Here is a 19438-nt window from a genome sequence, read left to right on the forward strand (position 1 = left end):
GCTCCACCTGGCGGCCAATTGGGACCAGGAGACAGTGTCTCAGTCAGACAGGATCACAATACCACGGCTCCTACTGCCTTATCTCTGCCTTATCTTTGCTGGTGGTTGATGGATTGCAATGTTTCATTGGGAGCCCCCTTCACCCAATCGGAGCCTACCCTGGTGGTGACGACAGACTCCTCTCTTTCGGGCTGGGGAGCTACTCTGGAGGGCTTAGTGATTTAATGGCTCATGGTCCAGGACGAAAGTTCTCCTGCATATGAATCTGCTAGAGTACAGGGCAGTGTGCCTGGCCCTCAAGGCGTTTGTCAGGGACAATTCTACTACAATGTTTTACCTGAACAAGCAGGGTAGCACCTATTGCCCCCCCCCTGCTCTGCATGGAGGCGGTATCAGTATGAGAATGGGCCCAGACCGAGGAAATGTAGATTTCAGCAGTCCACCTCCGACCGCAATGCAGAAGTGGACCAACTGAGCCACTTGGGGTTCAACTCTTATGAGTGGGAGTTGCACACCGACTCCTTGATACCCCTGTTCCAGCGTCGGGTATGCACTCCCACCCACCCCTCTGCTCCAACCGACCCTCAGCATGTTCCGGGCTTCAGTGAGTTGCAGCCTCATCCTGATTGCCCCCCACTGGCCTTCGAGACCCTAGTTTTAAGATCTGCTGCAGTTTTGCTCACAGGGCTCCGTCCACCTTTCCGATCTCCAATAGGGGCTTCTTGATGCAGCAGGGCGGGGCAGTGGAACATCCTGACTTGGCCCTGGCAGCCTGGTTCCTGACCAGCTGGGGCTTCAGAATTCTCAATTTTCAGATGACAACTGGGACATCATTGAGCAGGCCAGGCGGCCCTTGACTCGGTCCCAGTATAAGAGCAAATGGACTAGGTTCTACCATTGGGCTTGTGACAAGGGTCTGGACCATGTCATCTGTCCTGTCCTCTGGATGACATACTGGCTTTTGCAACACACCTTGCTTGGTGTTGAGTCTTCACTTACTTGGCAGCCATTGGGACTTACAAGAATTCCCCTGAAGATGGGCTTAAGGGGTTGTCTAGGCTTTTTCCTCTGGTGCATAGGCCGCACCCTGTATGGGACCTCAATGTGGTTCTTGCAGCTTTGCAGCGCATGCCTTTCGAGCTGATGGCCTATCGAAACTAAAAACGGTTCTACTGGTGGCTCTCACTTCTGGGCGAAGGGTGAGTGAGCTGCAGGTGTTGTCTTCGTACAAGCCCTTTACCACGTTTCACAACAAGGTCATCTTGCGCACTCCCCCAAACCTATTGCCCAAGGTGGGCTCTCCATTTCATCTGAATCAAGAGATATGCCTGCCGGTGTTCTTCCCAAACCCCCAGTCAGAGGCAGAGAGGGCCCTACATTCCTTGGACCTCAAGAGAGGGTCCTCAAGTTTTATCTCTCTTGGACAGAAGCTTTCAGGAAGTTCGAGGCATTGTTTTTGACTTTTGGGGGCTCCTCCCAAGGCTCTCAGGCTTCCAAGGCTTCCATCCGTTGGATTGTTCAGGCCATTTCGGAGGAGTTACACGGCCATGGGAAAACCTGTTCCGGAGGGGATTCATGCCCATGATGTCAGAGCTAAGGCCATTGCTGTCGCGTTTCAGAGACATGCTTCTTGGGATTTCATCGGCAAGGCGGCTACTTGGGCCACCCCGTCTGCCTTCAGTAAGGACTACTCAATGGACACTAGCTCTAGACACGATGTAGAGTTTGGTAAGGCGGTTCTGAAGAATCTTTTTGCTTCGTCCTAGATATGAGGCAGTTTATCACAGCTCCACCCTATGTTCTTGTTCGGTGGAATCACCAACAAGGATGGAGAAATGGGACGGGACGTATGAGTAATTAAAGTTACTCACCGTAGTGACTAGCATACTCATAGTCCACAGTCCCCTTTCCTCCATACATCCTACCTGCCTTCACCTGCTAGTATGCCAATGGCTAATATGTACTAAGAGTAAAGAGTAGCCAGGTATCTACGTGTCTGATGTGTTAAAAGGGGTCTAAGGTGAGGCGTCGGAGTGCGGGGCACCGCCGCACGCTCTACACTAAACTTAAAGAGGAAGCTCAATTTTTTGCTGCCAAAGGTTCTGGTACCGTCCCCATGTTGGACGTCCACAAGGATGGAGGAAAGAAGACTATGGACTATGATAACTCTAGTCACTATGGTGAGTAACTTTAATTTTTAACTAATGCAGAAGAATACAATATTACAGTAATGATTTGTTTTGGTTATTTTGACAACAGGTTATTATTTATCGTTAAATTATATTATACATTGTAACAACTGGGTAATGGTAATCTACTGTGTTGATCATGTTATTGAATGTTTTGTTGATTCTAATGTGGTGCAAGCAGACATGCTTAAAACATTTTCTTGTATCTTTTAGGGTGACTGTTGGATCTGTATGGAACTCATGTCTACCTCATTCGACAAATTTTACAAATTTGTATATGGTAAAATAGATGACGTTATTCCAGAGGAGATTTTAGGAAAAATCACTTTAGCTGTAAGTTTTCTTTTTTCCATTTTCCATTTAAACCTGTTCTGACTGGTACACATTTCTGTTTGCTTATTTGTTATCTGGCACCGATACTAAAATATAATATAGGTTAATCAGAAAAGAGTGAATTTAATGTCCTCATGTTTGGCAAATCCCTTTCATTCCACATTTTTTGCTGATTCACTTTTTTTTTATCTGTCTTGTATTTGCTGGATGTACAACTGCAATAACAAGTACATCTAATTCATTTTGTTGTTGGCTTAATCGGCATCTCATGATGTCGTCCCTGTTACCTGCAGGGGAGTCCCTTTCCGTAAGGCCAGGGTGATGAGGCTGCTACCCGATAGTCCCCCTGGGGTTGGTACTCAGCGGTTGGATCACATGGGCGGTGATTCCCCCTTTTGGAAACAGGGAGGACATCAGGAGCCACCACGCTACACCACACATTCACCCACCTTTTCTGTTCTCATCTTCTTTGCCTTCCCCTGAACCCAGAGGTTCCTCTATGTAAACGGTTATAGCAGTGATATTACTACTGGGATTAGGAGGAGTAGGGCTACCTCCACTGACCTGTCCTCCCTAAGTACTGAGACGAGGCAGATCAGGACTAACTCCACTGAGCCATCTCCTCAAAGCACTGTGACAAGAAGATTCACTGAGTACTAACCACCCTCTCAAAAAACCAGAATGAATGGTCTAGTTATCCAGTCACAAGTGGCTTAAAGATGGAAGAGGGACTAACTTTGTTGTCAATCCCTCCTCAGAGGCACCAGCGAGCGGAGGTCCTTGCCTGCATCAGGAAGAGCTGAGACTTCAGCTGCCCACCAGGACGAGATGGGGAGAGTTCCGGAGACCCTACCTGCTTTGCCGAAGTGCGACGTGCCGAAAACGAGCAAGACAGGAAGGCCCTGGTACAGAAGAGCGCTAGACGATGTCGACGGCCAGGTACACGCTGTGCGGCTCCACAGTAGAGTGGCAGAGCAGGGTAAACCAGCGTGACAACAGGAAACGGAAGAGAAGAGCTAGAGGAAGACGAACGGAGCCCCGAGAGAAGGTACAGAGGCTGTCTGGGGACCTCTGGGACACTTCAGAAACCATTATAAAGGGGGGGGGGTCAAGGGCCTGCAATTGAGAAGCCAATGCGAAGGGGTCTGGGACCACTACATATGCAGGTATGAAGGGGTCTGGGACCCCCACATTAAAGAAACCAATACAAGGGGTCTGGGACCGCCACTTAAGCCAGTCTGGAGGGGTCCAGGACCTGTATATGAGAAATAGAAAAAGGGATGTGGGACCCACATTTGAGAAGGAGAGTACACCAGGCAGGAGAGTACACCCGGGTTGCCTAGTGAACAATCAAGAACCAGCACATGAAGGGGTATGGGACCCACACATCAGAAAGATGGCCACTTGCAGGAGAGTGCAACCAGGGGGCTGTTCAGTGAACTGCCTAGGGAAGCCTGAGAAAGTTGTGGGGACGGTAGATATTCCCTGTTAGGCAAGAATTGATGTAGTAACACTGTGTGAGACTACACAATGTCTACTTGGTATTAGGTAACCCACCTTTTGGTATAGTGCTGTACTACTCAAGGTGTTGGTGTGACTGAGCAGCCAGGCCTATCTCAAGAGGGGTAAATGTGAGCTGTAGCAATGAAATTCGCAAATACAAGTAGCCAAGTAACAATTATACTCCAGGTTTCATTTACAAATAGTTATTAATTTATCAGTTTTTAAATAAGTGTTCTTTAAAAAGGGCAAGATATGTAACAATCAAATATACTTTAAAATACTTTTCCAGAATCAGCATATGTTTAGTGCATACTCTTTAGAGATGCTTTTTACACACTTCCGAGGTGACTTCATTCACAAAGACAGTAATGGCATTTATATATCACTAGTACACTTTGCAGATTCTGAGGTTGCAGAAAAGAAAGGTTAAAGGAAGGAAAAATGTTAAACCGGTTCTCAGGCATGTGAGTATACTTACATCTTCCAAAGAATTCTAGACAAAACCTTTCCCAGCAATAACAGTCTACAAACAAGTTATCACCTCTGAGGGACAGAAAATATCAGTCAATGGACTAGAAGAGTCTTCAGGGACCCAGGACAGCCAAAGTCAATTGGAGCACAGTCTATGGAGATGAGACACTTTGTAGTTAATAAAAGTCTTGCACAAAGTTAGAGAGTTTTGTAGAAATCACTTGTAGGGTCACAAGCTGTTACACTTGTGGAAAGCAGGGTTTAAATCTAATCTAACAAAGGTAGCCACTGCAAGCCTCAACTGAGAAGAGCAAAGCTAAAGACACTTAATTACCCCAAGTCTGAACAGTATTTCAGGTTTGAAGAAGAGTGGTCCAGCTGGATTCTTTCCTGTTGCAGCGTTGCAGATCCCAGGTTCCTGAGCCTCAGTCGTGGGGATATGAGGAAAGACATCTGGAGGACTGCTGCGGCATCAATTTGGAGGTCGTCGGCAGCTAGGTGCACTTTTCGGATCAGCAGCACTTTGCGGTTTCAGCACGCAGTAAAAGGCACCACCATGGATATTGGATACCGGTTGGGCTTTCTTTACTCCTTGAGTCATGCTTCTAGAGTGTCCTTAGAAGGCTCCTGGAGCTTCTGGCTGGATTGCATACGTTGCACTCGACTACAGATTTCACAACCCCTGGCACTCGGTTCTTGCAGCAGCGAAGAAGTACAGCCAATCGGGGAAGATGGTCCAGCGGAGTTTGTCTCTGGGTTAGTTGGTCCCACTAACCCAAGGGAAGAAGTCGTCCCTTCTGGAGCTTCTCTTGTCGATCAGAGAAAAGAGTTTATGCACAGCAGCAGGGCTTCACCAGGCAATTCAAAGTTCCAGGAGGATGCAGCAAGCTTCGTTCACGGTTTCTTCGTCTGGTGTTTTTCCCAGTGGTCAACTCTGCCTCTAGTCCCAAAACCCTCGCCTTTTAAGCATGTTTCTCCCATTCATGCACAGCCTAGACTGTCAATCCCACAGCAGGGTGGCTGTCCTAGAAGGACAGCCATCCAGCCAATCAAGAGTGGTTTCATTCATGCATTCCTAGAGACGATAGACAGGGGAGTTTCGGGAACCTCCCTCACTTCCTGCCCTTCCAGACACACTGGAGCCAGAGGCGGGTTTCGGGACTAAAGCCTGCCAAAGGCAAAAACGAACAAAGGGCTCAAAGCTGGCTTGGCGTGCAGAGTAAAACCCAAGAAAGACTTCACAAACAGAAAATGGCAGCTGAGGGTTCAGCCTGCGGTAGAAAAGCACAATGGTAGGAAAATTAAACCACTGCCACCAGCCATTTAAAGTAGTGAAGGTAACATAAAAAAATCGTACATGCGAGTGTTGGATAATGGGCTACTAGGTCACCCCCCCAGCACTCCACATAGGATGGTGTGTGCTGGACCTACAAAAGTCAATTTCACTTTACAATTCTTGGGAACCATAGTTCTCACAAGAAAAGGTATCAAAACCGTATGAGAAATCAAAAGGATTTCTCTGACACTGCACTGAAGGTGATGTGTGTCACCATACAAGAAGTAGATGCCTATGGGGTTTGTCATACTACAAAAACAGTGGAAACACATAACCCAAATCAGGTCAACACACCTGAGAGAGTGAAAAAAAGGTTTCACTCACTCCAGGATTAAAATTATAAAGTCCAGAAAAAGAGTTGGGGGTCTCTAAGGATGAAGGGAATTAGCACAGAAATACAAATGATCCCTTACATTCTCCCAACCATAGTGAATCACCAAGAGGAGCCTGAGAAAGTCATCAGGAAGGGAGATATTCCCCCAACCACATTGACTTGCCAAGAAAGGCCTGGGAAAGGAAGACATTCCCCCAACCACAGTAGACTGCCAACCGAAGCCTGAGAAAGGGAGAGATTCCATTTATTTTGTAAACCATATCGTCCAGAAGGAAGGGGGTGGGGCAGTGGTCGAAGGGAGCGGTCGGGAGCGGTGCTCCTCTTTAAAATTACCTTTTACAGCTCCTATACTTTTATTTTTTTTTAAAAAACCATTCCGGAATGGTTTTGCTTTAAAATAAGTGTAGGAAAAAGTTGAAACTTGCACTGCACCAAACGTTCCCTTAAACAGCAGGTGCAAGTGGTTGGGGTTGTGTATTGTGTGTGGGAGGGGATGTGGTGATGGGGTTTGCGGGGAGTGGGTGCAGGCCAGTAGGTAACATAGTTCCACTACTTCTTTTCGTACACTTCGACCACTGGGGTGTGGTCATTCTTCTGTACCCTGAAGAGACAAACCCATTTTAGTTCTGTTATAAGTGTGAGGGTTAGAGATAGGATTGTGACACAGGATAGTGGACTTTATTTTTAGTTAGACATTTCCTTAGTTTTATTTGAGGCAGGGAACCCCCCCTCTTAGAGTTAGGGTTAGGTAGGTTTCTTTTTGTACAAAATAAGTCTTTTCCCAAAAGCATGCCTCTTGTGTGTCAGTCTCCCCCTTTCACCACCTCACAATACCTTAACTTCACATTTTTCTACAAGGCTTCCGTTTGCAGTCTCTGCAAAAAAAAAATCACTTTTTCCCAATGTAAGAAAATTGCCAATTTTGAATTAACTGGGAAACGTGGGAAAGGTTAGCACAGTATATCTAATGCGCTAAAAAGGGTGGATTCTGGAGGGGTGATTTGAGTTGCAGAATATTATCCTACCAGCATATTATCCTACCTCCTATTCACTTTCAGCCATATTATGGGTAATGCCTTTCTTCTTGGATGACACGAGAGCTTTTTGCAAAGCATAGATTTATTTGAAAACGTTTTGAAAATGTGGCAGGGCGCATATGCCGCTACAGCTCTGTTTAGCACATCCCTTTTGTCGGCTCCACCCCAACCTACAGTCCTTTACTCCCTGCAGACTGGGAGAAGGTGTCGGGGTGCTTCAACATTTCTTATTTTATCCCCCATATTTATGCCCAGGTTTCTGGGGTTCAGGAGCTGCATGTTGTGACGAATTGTGGGATTGTCATTTCTCCCCAGGTGGAGACTTTCCCTGTGAGGTTAGGGAGGTGATCCCGCTACGCAATACCCTCCCTAGGGGTAGAGGCAAGCAGGACATCATCTGGAGAGCCTCCCCCCATGGGGACTAGGACTCCCGTGCTGGAAAAGGATTCCCTAAGCCTTGTTCCTGGAAACCTCCTCGCAGAACATCTCATCAATAACTTCCTAAGCCATATAAGCCCAAATACTCCTGCTATGGCATCCTCAGAAGAGACATAGAACAATTCAGTGAAAATCTGTTACTGTCATTCTGATGCTGTACTGATGTCTGAAGAAGAAAACTCATATTTAGTACTGGAACGAGGAGGATTACTGGAGAAATACATATCAAGAAGGTGACAGAGAAGGACTTTGGCAATCGAACAGGGAAACCCCTTGATCGTGTCTTGAAAAGAGCCAAAGGTTCTGGGTAACGAGACAGGGAAGTTCAACCCGGCTGTTCGAGCTGGGCTGAAGGAGCTGTGGACGCACAACGTCCAAGGTTGAAAGGCTGCTTGGGAATGGCTCTCAAGGCACAGTGGAGAGAAGCCTGAGAGTTTCAAGTAAGCTGTGCGAGGAAAGCTGAAGGAGACCAGGATGCAGAGTTTCCAAGCCAGGTGGGAAACCCAAAGCAAGAGAAATTGAAGGATGTAACTATTAGACGAGCAACAAGAATCTGCAGTGGCTGGGTGACTGAGAGTTGGTGCACTGGGAAGTCCAATATCAACACAGACCTCTTACACAACTACAGCACAAAGCATGAACAACTGAGAAGGGAAGGTAACTGAGAGTCGAGAAGCCAACCCGACAAACGGAGGAGTGGATCCCATCCTGAACGAGGCCCGTTGACGCTAACCATGAGAGCTAAAGGTAACTGGGAATGCGTGTGACCCGCGAGGGATACCGAGAGTAACGAAGGAAAGAATCATACTCATCTCAGTGGGTACTGAAAGTTAAAGTTACAGAAGAAGAGGTGGAGACAGCAGTAGGGTTGGAAAGTTCCTTGCAGTTGTTGAAAAGTTCAGCTGTGTTGTTAGTAGCCACAGAGAGTTGGGCTTGAATATAGGCCCTCTTCTTTGAGCAGATGGATAGTCTGTATTGCCCTTGGAGCAGGCGGCAATGCTGTTTGTTGTCCTGGTTTAGAACAAACGTATGGAGAGGTGCTCACAGGGGGAACAACCTCTGCATTCTGGGCTTTTCTGAACATATCCAGACACGGAGGTGTTGCTGGAGTGCTTGCTTCTTGAGGTATTGGATAACGCCCCATCTGCTCACCTTATGGTAGAGCGGGCACACATGGGCACAGAATGTTTCGCCTGCACATTGTGCCTGGTTGCCCTCCTCTCTCCACGCTCAGCCAGATTCTATACTGCCAGGTCAGATATGTACCACCAGAGATAAAAGCACATTACGTCATGATAGCTGTCTAATGTCATTCTTCCCTGACTTTAGCATAGTGGTGCAAGATGACAGAAGAAAAGTCAACGTAAAATTCTACAGTACTCCTTGATGTACCGTGACAAGCTGCTGCTGCTGTCCAGTCTGATAGCAAGGCCCGCTGTTTTACTGGTAAATTGAGAGAAACATGGATCATTACTAAATACTGTGGGAGGTGGTGTGGTTGCTGTGAATGTTCTGGCCCAACTCCAATATCTCTCTTGGATGGCCATGAGAAATAACATACAGCTGGAAGCAGGCTCAACATTTGGGTAATGTGTTAGTCTGTAAGGGCTCAATAATCCAAGGAAGGTGTATGTCTCAGATGGCTTCAAAGTAACACCAACTCCCTGATGACGTTGAAAGGTTTTTATTTTTTTCTCCAAGAGGCCTAATGTACAGAAGGAAAGCAGACGGATGTTGATGGATAGTCTCATCAAAAGAAGCAAAAGAAAGGAAAATGTGGGTATAGTCGGCATACAGATTTGCCTGGAAACCATGAAACGAGAACAAAGAAGCTAAAGGTGAAGTATAAAGAGTAACATGAAGACCAAGAATAGATCCCCAGGGTACACCAAAGGGGCAAAGAAAGATTAATTTTTCCAAGACGCCACAAAGGATCGCCAAGAAAGATCAGAAGAAAACCATTAAAGAGCCATTCCCAAAATAACCAGTGAAGATCATGCAGACAGCAACATAGGGTGATCTACTGCATCAAAGGTGACACTAAAATCTTAAAAGAATCAGTATAGAAGATGGTTTTAAATGGCGGATATGTAAAATATAATTAGAAGCAGAGAGAAGAGCAGGTCCTTTGTAATGGCCTGGTCGAAATAGAGATTGCTGTGAAAGAAGATGTTGATGAAGATTTAGATGAGAAGTAAATTGAGAATCCAGCAATGCACTCTAGAATCTTGAATCTATAAGGCAAAAGTGAAATGGGACGGATGTTTGCTAATTCAGTAACCTTTAATGAAGGTTTTTTCTGTAAAGGAATAGAAGTAGCAATTTTAAGGGAAGATGAAAAAGAGTGACATATTGAAGAGAGTGCTCAAGAAAAGAGCAAACAAATGAAGAACTACTTTAATTGAATAAGCTGGAAATGGATCAGATGGGTGAGATCTAAGAAGCAATGATGGATAAGACATCACTATCTGAAACTGAGGCGAATGAAGAGAAAGGAGTGATCACATTTACAACCACAGAGACGCCAGTTTCAGAAGAAAACATAGAATGACCTGATGAAGATCTAATCTGTACTTAAGATAAGAGGTTATTTGCAAAATCATTACAATCATGAGTAGGGTGTAATGAGGGATTAAATAGTTGGAGCTAAAGGTTTATTTGGAGTAGAAAATAAGAATCTAGGAGGAGAAGACTGTGACTGAATGAGGAAATGAAAGTCATTTACCTTAGCCTGTGTCGAGGAAGAAGAGAAGGAGTGATGAAGGGAGGAAAAAACTTGGAAATTGGCTTCATTTCAAGCTTTCTTGATTGCCACGTCTTCCGGACAAGTGTTATAATAATGACATGTTTACTTACTCTCTCTACGGGTGACATAGTGGAGAAAGTAATTTTACATCTGTGTGCACCAGTAGAACTAGGTAGCAAATCTGCCTCGATGTAAAGGGCCAGAATTTCACTATACCAAATTACTGGTCAATGTCTTTTAAATCGTTGTAGAGGATTTGAGGATGACCTATGGGGTATTTTGTTGTTTTGTTCACAAAAGGATACAGACTTGTGAGGTCATAATAATATATTATTTCATCGCCAGCAGCTTTGTGGTACAATGTGACTGTGTTGGTGCGCCAAGCATAAAAGGCCTCTGGTGGGTCCAGAGGCTGTGGAAAAGGATGTTGTTTGATGTACTCATGGAACCAGATTTGAGTATGGACACCCACTTGTGTTCACAATATGTACATACCGTTATACCAAGGCCTTCCAAATAAGTATATTTTATCATAGTTGTACAGTACAGATGTCCGTGGGTTGTTTTTGTTTGGGGGGCAGGGGTTCAATCCTTTTCAGGGTAGCACGGTGGGCAGCCGTCATAAAAGCAGATATTGATCTCTAAGGCAGTGGGTCACTGTCAGTTGCATCATAACCATACAAGCCCACCTTACACTCACTGCTGCTCTTCAAGACCGTTTGTATCAAGATAACCTCACTTTCCACTGTGTACATTCACCCCTTTACAGATGGTGTGGAATAACGTTTTAGATTACCATAGGGTTCGAAATTGCTGAGAGCTCCGAGTTATTTAGCTCCTCCTTCTAACCTTGGAGAGCCTTGAAAGCAACAGTAACCAGAAGCTCCCCAGGCCAACTGGTGCCTTGCACATTATGTGACTTTTTTTAGTATTTGAGAATGTCAATGAAGAAGAATTAGGATGCATCTAGAACACATTTAAACAAAATGGATCACATATTAGGGGAAGAAAGTTAAAGTTTGCATTTCATGTGGATGTTAGATTTGTGGTGTGCAGTGATTTCGTGCCTAGTTTCCACTGGTAGCTCCTGCCTACTGGGTTATAGCTGACACCCAGTAGCTGGTTTTAGCTCTGACGCAACACATCTTAATTTCAAACCCTTTACCATGGTAAAGACCCAGAGGCATTATGTCGGTGGTCTCATGTTTGAAAAACGGTACAACTTTCATTCATCGCCCGTTTATTTTTTGTGGCACTTTTTGCCAAAATATTATTTTACCGAAAACAATCTTAGAAAAATATGGGGGTGGCGGGGCATGTAAGGGGTAGGGTGGAGTGGTGTATAGGGAATAGATAATGGGGGAGTTGGTGGGCCCCAAATAAAAAAAAAAAAGAAATTTTCAGCAAAAACTTAAAATGCAGCGGAAAAAAAAAGCCTGAAGAATTAACCGAGAACCTGAAAAACATGTACTGGTACATAGCCTTGCACATGGCTACTGATGTGACCATTTATTGGGGGTCTAGTAAATCTTCATATGGCATCTTCTCTAGAGTGTTGGGGTTTGTTACAAAACCTTCGTGCAAAGTCACATCTTTGATACCGCCCGTAAAGATGGTAAATGGCAGCCTCAGAATGTTAACATCCTTTTGACAGTAGGAAAATATCATCTTTTGAAAGTTCAACAATATCAGTGCTGTTGGCCGAGTGCCATTTCAGCAAATCTGATTTTACATCCGGCATAGAGTCCATGCCATAGTTTATCAGGCAATGCTCCCTGGTAGTCCTAGCGCTGCATGCTGTTAAGAAAGTGAGGAATTATCTTGTGGCTCCTTCAAAACCTACAGCTTCCGGTAGGATGCTCAAACTCCTAGGCATAAAATTTAAAAAAATCAATACACCTGATTTTTAAAGGGACCACAGTCCACATCATGATCCTGCAGCCCTGCGTTAAAAGGGATATCGAAATGTTTTCCTTAGTAAGCCGCTACATGACGAAGTACACATCATAGCCTTTGGAATGGTGCACTATGAAAATATAGCCCCGAAAAGGGGTGTATATGAAAGTGCTGATTAAATAGTTTATGCAACTTTCAGTTGTTTGACAGATGCCAGGCATAAATGTAGTTGGGCACATGAACACCAGTTTCTTGATAGCATCAATTGTCAAAGACGATGTATTAATTTTGAGAGGTAGCTTTATGTGGGCCATGCAACACCAGTGTGTTGCTACATCAATCACTGCTACACCGCAAATGTTACATATACATACTTTACAATCGTGTTGAGGCATGACACAGTGTCCACATACAGCACAGTCTGTGGGTTTCACAAATAACCTACATGACCGCTGTATTCGGAATGTGCCTTTCAAAGCACACTGTGGATCTGTAGAAAATACCCCAACGCATGCACGTAACTCATTCTGTAGGGTTTTCCCTGCAACTGCTCGATTGACAACAAATGCTACAATAGTATTATAAACTTTCTTACAAAAGCCATAGACGTATTTGGCACCTAGAAAACCTTTTAAGTTGAGAAAGCCATATAAATGTTTCTCATGATGTATATACATGCACTGTTATCCCTCTGAGGGCTCTCACTCTCAAATGTTCAAAATAATTTTCAAAAGTTGCAATGTCAGCAAAGGACACAAAAGTTTTAACCCGTATGTTTAGAACAGCATGTACTGTTCTCGTAGGGGCTGGTAAAAGGGCATCTGAGGGTCACTGGGATTCTGAAAGCCCCTGTACACTAGTGGTCAGACATAAATTACCCATCTCTCTGGAGAAATTGAGCAGGAATATTTGATTATTTCCAATGTTCTTGCTAAATATCAGTGCTTCGGCATCTTATTAATGCCCCCCCTTTAATTTTAACAATCCGGGCTGTGAGTCTTAGAGTGCCGTAATCGAGGACATCAACGTTACTCTGTAACATGTCCTGAATTTGGTTGAGAAAGCTCTTGGCAACTAAAACGTTTTCGAATGGCGGTTGGTGAAAAGAGGGGTGTTTAGATTACCTCCACTGAAGCGTAGCTGTACAAAACCATTGGGGCAAATGTCTCGTATAAATCGAAGAGGCCCTTTCCTACCGCATTAATCGCTGAAAGACGATGTTATCCTGTTTAAATTCACAAAATGGAACTCTTCAACGTTTTCAATTCTCCTGTATCTTTTAACGCATCGGAAATGGTTGACGGGCGCTGTAAATACAGGCCCTTACCCACTTCTTCATCCATTTTAGACTGCTGTCTCTTGTTGTTAATGCTACCATGGCAGTGTGCGGTACAGATGATATAAAGCAGTTCGTAAGCTTGAGGGTCTTTTTAGATTCTTTCCTAAATGTTGCTCCAGATCTCTTTAACTTGGGGCCTAAATTGTGATTTATCAGCCCAGTCTCTTTCCATGCTGACCCTACGAATTGCTTTTATAGACAGCTGTGATCAATTGTTTGACTATGCATCTAGGTGTTTTGGTTCAAATTGTTTGACTCGGGACCTTTCAGTTACTCTTACGTCCCGTCCGCTTTCCTCCAATACTGCATGGCCGTGCCTCGCGAGGGATGGGAGACAGAACTTTTTTCACCAGAAAAATCTTCTTCCCCTTTAAATTTAGAGGTGCACAGGGGTGTGGCCCTGGGAGCATGCGCTGCCCTGACTCCGCCCTACGGCGCCACCGAATTCACCAGCGCTCCTGGATTTGGCTTCGGCCATGTAATTCCATGCGCGGATGCTCCTTCTCTTCTGTCTTTTTGTCTTTTTATCATTCAGGTACTTGGTCCTCAGGCGTCACGCTCCTCCCCGGAGCATGTCGACTTCTACTGGGTTTAGCAGGTGTCCATCCTGCTACGGCCTCTTTCCAACTTCAGAACCCCACGCCCTCTGCCTACATTGCCTTGGGCTAGACCACGGCTGGCAAGCTTGTACCACGTGCAATGCGCTTTCTTCGAGGTCTCTGAAGAACAGACTAGTCAGGTGGAGGGAGCTTTTCCAGAGATCGCCTCCAGAGGAACTGAACAACTTTGTCAATCATCGATCTGGGCCCTAGGTAGGGCCACTCTTTTCCAGCGTACCGCCCAAGGGAGGCTCCTTTCCAGGGACTCTCCTGCACGGTACAGTGCTGAGGGGCCGGAAGGTTCTTTTACCGAGTCTTCATCCGAGGGGCCACGCCCTAATACCGGCATCATGTCCGAGGGCGCGCCTATACGCCGTTCTTCTGGAAAATCCGCTGAGGGAACAGGGTAGGCCTCATGATCCACACTAGAGTGTCCTGGACAGGGATGGACCCAGTGAGCCAAGCAACACGACACAGGCACGTGGAAGGCAGCTCGACAAAATGGCCACCATGCCAGACATTTCTGATATCCGCCCGATACCGCACCAAGGCAGGGAGCAGGTGGAGGAACGTGTGTCAAGGTGGGACTGGTGTTAACCAGGTATGTGGCCTACTGCCTACCCTTCATTTGCACAGGGCAGGGTTTCCTGCCGCGTCCGTGTGGCAGGGTATGCACCGGCTCCAACAGCCACCCACTACCCCCTCAATATTGCCTACCACCCCCTCCTTGGACTCATGAAATCTCCTCGGATGGGGGTGATCCTCAGGGACGCCATCAGGGATATGCTACATCCAATGGCTCTGGCACCACAGGCCCCAGTACAGGCGCCCCTTGCCCCTGCTCAGCCTCCGCCACCTGCTCCGGCCCCTCAACCAAATGTGCAGGCGGTTCCGTACCAGGCTCCGGTTTCCACGCCCCAGCCCTCGGCTCCCAGCACCCCTCCACCGGTGGCGGACCAACGGGACCCTCAGGTGAACACAGATGAGGAGGAGGACCCCGACACACCATCATCAGCCAAGGCCTTCCATGAATGTCTTGCGGCGCTGGCAGAGTACTTGGGCCTTCCCCAACTGGAGGTCGAGCAACCATCACAGGGGGTCCTCGCCGAAGTCCTCACGCTACGTCCCGCAGCAAGAACAGGGATCCTGATGCAGAAGGACGTAGGCGCCTTGGCCAAGAAGGGCAGGCTCAAGCCCCACTCGGTCCAGCTAGTCAATCGACGCCTGGAAGCCAAGTACAGGCAATTGGAGGGGGATACACTCTTGCCATCAGCCCACCCTCAGCCGCACTCTTCAGTGATCGCTGCGGCATCACTATACTCCAAGCCTCAGTCGTCCTCAGCTTCCTCCTCCGCGGTGCTGCTAGGCAAGGAGGAGAAGATCTTGGAGGCGTATGGGAAGAAACTATATTCCAACGTGTCCCTGCATCTTCGTTAAGCCAACGCGGATGTGCTTACCAAGGGTAAGTGCATACATCAGGTGTCAAGTGATGGTCGGAGCTGTAGGGGATACAGAACAGTCCCTGAGTGCAATGATTGCCAGGGGGAGTGCAGATGTGCAACTGGTGGGAAGGGGACCTTGGCCCGAGATCAGAGGGTAGCCAGGTAACCAGTGCAGTTTCAGATTCAGCCAGGAGATCAGCAGGAGAGAGTGAGAGAGAAAGCAGAAGCAAAGAGGAAGGTCTTGAGGTGCTTCTGGAACCGGAGATCATTCTCCTCAAGTTTCAGAGAGGCAGTTCCAGAGGGAGGCCCCAGCAGAGGAAAGAGATCTACCACCAACTCGCTGGTGAGAGCCGGTATTGCCTTTGGAGCAGGCGGCAGGCCAGTTTGTCAGAGGATGTACCGGAAGCACGCCATTTCCTCTCAGCCACCCTGCACATGCGTTTGAGGGTGACGAGGTCTGAGTCGTACCAGAAGTTGCACTTGGCTTTGGGCTCCAAGCGGATCCTCATGACAGGGGCAAGAACATCAAGAGTATCAGATATAACAGAGTGGAGCATGGAAAGGGCTGTGTCAGGGTTGAGTCAGCCAAGGGGGGCTTAGGGGTGAGAGAGTAGTGGCAAAACCCTCCACTGACACACACTTCATGGGTCGGATAACCGAGAAGGTAGGTGGCAGTGCTGGAGTTGGCTTGGCCTGAGGGGTAGAGAGGGTGAGATGGGAGGATAGGAGAAAGTAATCACTCCAGGAGTGGTGAGTGGTGAGAGGGATTGAAAGGGGGAGGTCAGAGGAGATCAGAACATCCAGAGTGTGCCCTACAGAGAGAGTTGGGCCAGAGGGGAGAATAGAGAGTAGGAGAGATTCGTAGAGGTCAAGAAAGAGTCCAGTGGAAGGACAGGAAGCGTCCAGGTGGATGTTGAAGTCTCCAAGAAGGAGGAGTTGAGGGGTTGCACCTTTTTTCATGGAGTTTATCTTTCTCTATTTATAATAATGTAGTTTTGAGGATTATTTTTTGTAAACGGCATTGTGTGGTCTCGTCGTGCATGCCATGTACCACAGCTGGGGGTTATATTCTCCATAGTTTGTGTTCACCATTTGCATCAAGCGCCTCTTCTTGGTACTTACTCCTTGGGAACCCCTATTGATGATTCAACCTCCCTTTGTTTCAGCTACAGACAGCTAATTTCCACGTCTCGGAGGGAGGAGCCATGTTGGAGTACGCCCAGGCGTCTCCTGTAGCAAAATTCTCATGTGTAGTGTCAGAAAAAGTTGTTTAAATCGTCCTGAAGAACAGTTGTCCCCTCTGTGATTAATGGAGTGACATCAACCTATGCAACTATGGGTTTCTGAACCACAGTGCCACCATCAGTGCTTGTTACAGAAATGATGGTTTGGACGTCAACATCGCTCCCTTCTGTGTGATCGTGGCTGTTCGGGTCAAAAGAGGGCCATTCTGACATGCATTAATTGAATGAATTGGGATAACCAGTTCAAGAGCTATTTGTGTGGGTAGTGGAATCAGTGAATTATCAGCTGCATTACTGGGCATCCCTGTGACATGCCCTACGTTAGCCTTGTCATGACGAGATCTCTACTGTGGTATGTTACGAGCTTTGGCAGAGTTTAAAGTGATAGTTACATTTAGCCCAGAAAAGGGTAGTCATAATCCTGTTCCCTATACATGAGCTACTTGGTAAAACAGTCGGGCACCCTCAGTATTGATGAGCCTGATATTACCACTCACTGTACATCTAGGAGGCATCTGTAAACGTGGCAATTTGGGTTTTTAGGGTTCCTCATGTTCAGCTTTTCTCGCCCCTGCAAAGAAACACGCAACGAAAAAAAGTCAGGATCTCGCGTCATTTGTTTCTTCAGCCACATCATTGATTCTCTTCAATAGTCCTGCTGACCTAAAGATAAAACCCATCCCTAACGAGACGTTATGCTGTTTCCAGCTTTGTGGCTTATCTTTAGATGTGGCTTTTGTGCGACTGGCACTGGTGTATCCGATTTCGGGGGTAAATATGGCACTTTCCTATGTGAGTACTTCCCTGTGGGCCGGTCTCATTTTCGCAAACCTGTCAAAAATAAATAACATAATCATGTTAGGGCCATACTTACAACATCGAAAGTCTTATACAGCTGTCTGGCTGATCATTAGGTGGGACCAAAGCAGGAACTAGAGCTGATGTGGTTTTAAGCCATTGTTGTAACCTTTAGTTGTAATGATGTCAGGGCTCACTACTGCTGCTGTTTCTCCTTGATGGTCATACGTGTTGTGCAGACTGGTTTCCACTGCTCACTGTGAACGGCCTATCATTTGAAAGTTCAGGGCTGGGGTTACCACATTTTAATAATAGCACAGAATCGAGCATCAGGCGTAAGATATCCAATGGCAATTTGCTCGGAAAGGGGTCCAATTGCAGCAATGAGTCCTGCAGGGTTTTCTTCTAAAATAAAATAGAGCGAAGCATTGACATGAGGCATACTTTATAATTATCAACCCCAGCGCATGTACCACATAAGATTGCCTTCTGACAAAATCCACTGGCCATAATTTTTTCCTTGTCAAAACACATGGAATTTGGCTTAACAAAAAGAGGAAAATGCGCTCTGAATAACGGTGCTTAGTTTAAACCGAGAGATACAACTGGGCACATCATAGACTTCAAAGCCCTGAAACACTGTTGGCGTTTTCAAAACTGCTAGCTGCATTTGATGTTAACAACCCACGGCCTACAAATTAGCAAATTGTTGTTTCTTTTTTAAAAAGCAGGCAATACTGCACACATTCACTGTACCAGAAAAGCTTTGAATACATTGTAAATCATATGCCGATTTAGCAATGCACTAACCCCATTTGCATGTTCCATACTGGCTGTTGACAGGCAGCGAACTCCAGAAAAAAATGAGTGGCCAAACAGGCATAGCCCTTATATACTCAATTTGTTGATGCTAAAAAGTTTAACTCGCCCAATCAGGTTAGGACACGGATGCATGGTTGCCAAAGGGTGACATCTGGAATTGACATAATGGTGACGGAAACCGACTCTAAATGCTTTAGCGCACACTTTGTATGTGTGTGTGTGTTACTTTTGTTAACTTTTATTTAAAAAAACATGATCTTCTGTCTCTGTTCATGTGTATAAACAAGTCCTCTGTTTTTAATACTCTACACGGCGTACATGTCAGTATACAATCCAACAACGTGTGTGTGTGGGTGGGTGTGTGTGTCTGAAAAAAATATAAATTTAAAATTGGTTCTACAGGGTGAGTCGCATCATATTTTGAAATACTCTTGTTATGAAACTTGACGTGCAGCACAACGGATGTTGACAAAGTGAACTATACTGCCTATCTAAGTGAAGAAATGTGTGTATCAGAAAATCATTTCATGATTAGAGCCAAAAACGGTACATTCATTTCTTTAAAAATAGAAAATGTACTTGAATAGTAGGAAACTGAAAAGATCATGAGAATGTGTGTTTGCAGTTACGCGCATGTGTGCACAATTGTGTTGGTGTGTGTTTTTGATTGTGTTAATTTGTATACCTATTTAATCCTAGTTATCCTCCCAGAGCAACACCCAACAGTATCATGAAGAAAATGAGACATGCCGGCATAGCATTACATTTCTGACATAACGCATATGCATTTTGATGTGCTTTGGAACAGTCCGTCCTGATAGGATCATGACAAACTACTTGTTCATAAAGTCATTATAGCATAAGTTATGCGTGTCTGGGGAAAAAAAAAATCTTTTACCTGGAAAAACCTT

The 19438-nt window shown here is 45.9% G+C and overlaps 1 protein-coding gene across 4 annotated transcripts in view; it reads left to right on the top strand.

Moving 5' to 3' along the window:
- The window catches only part of MAP2K4 (mitogen-activated protein kinase kinase 4), a 1243547-nt gene that overhangs the window by 783949 nt on the left and 440160 nt on the right, over positions 1-19438 (top strand). For all 4 annotated transcript variants that reach the window (XM_069654511.1, XM_069654508.1, XM_069654510.1 and 1 more), the window contains one exon: positions 2403-2522. In XM_069654511.1, the coding sequence (XP_069510612.1) occupies positions 2403-2522 (120 nt within the window). The remainder of the gene's footprint in view (positions 1-2402; positions 2523-19438) is intronic.

Source organism: Ambystoma mexicanum, chromosome 3q (assembly GCF_040938575.1).
Source record: "Ambystoma mexicanum isolate Mex_15411 chromosome 3q, UKY_AmexF1_1, whole genome shotgun sequence".
Lineage (NCBI taxonomy): Eukaryota > Metazoa > Chordata > Amphibia > Caudata > Ambystomatidae > Ambystoma > Ambystoma mexicanum.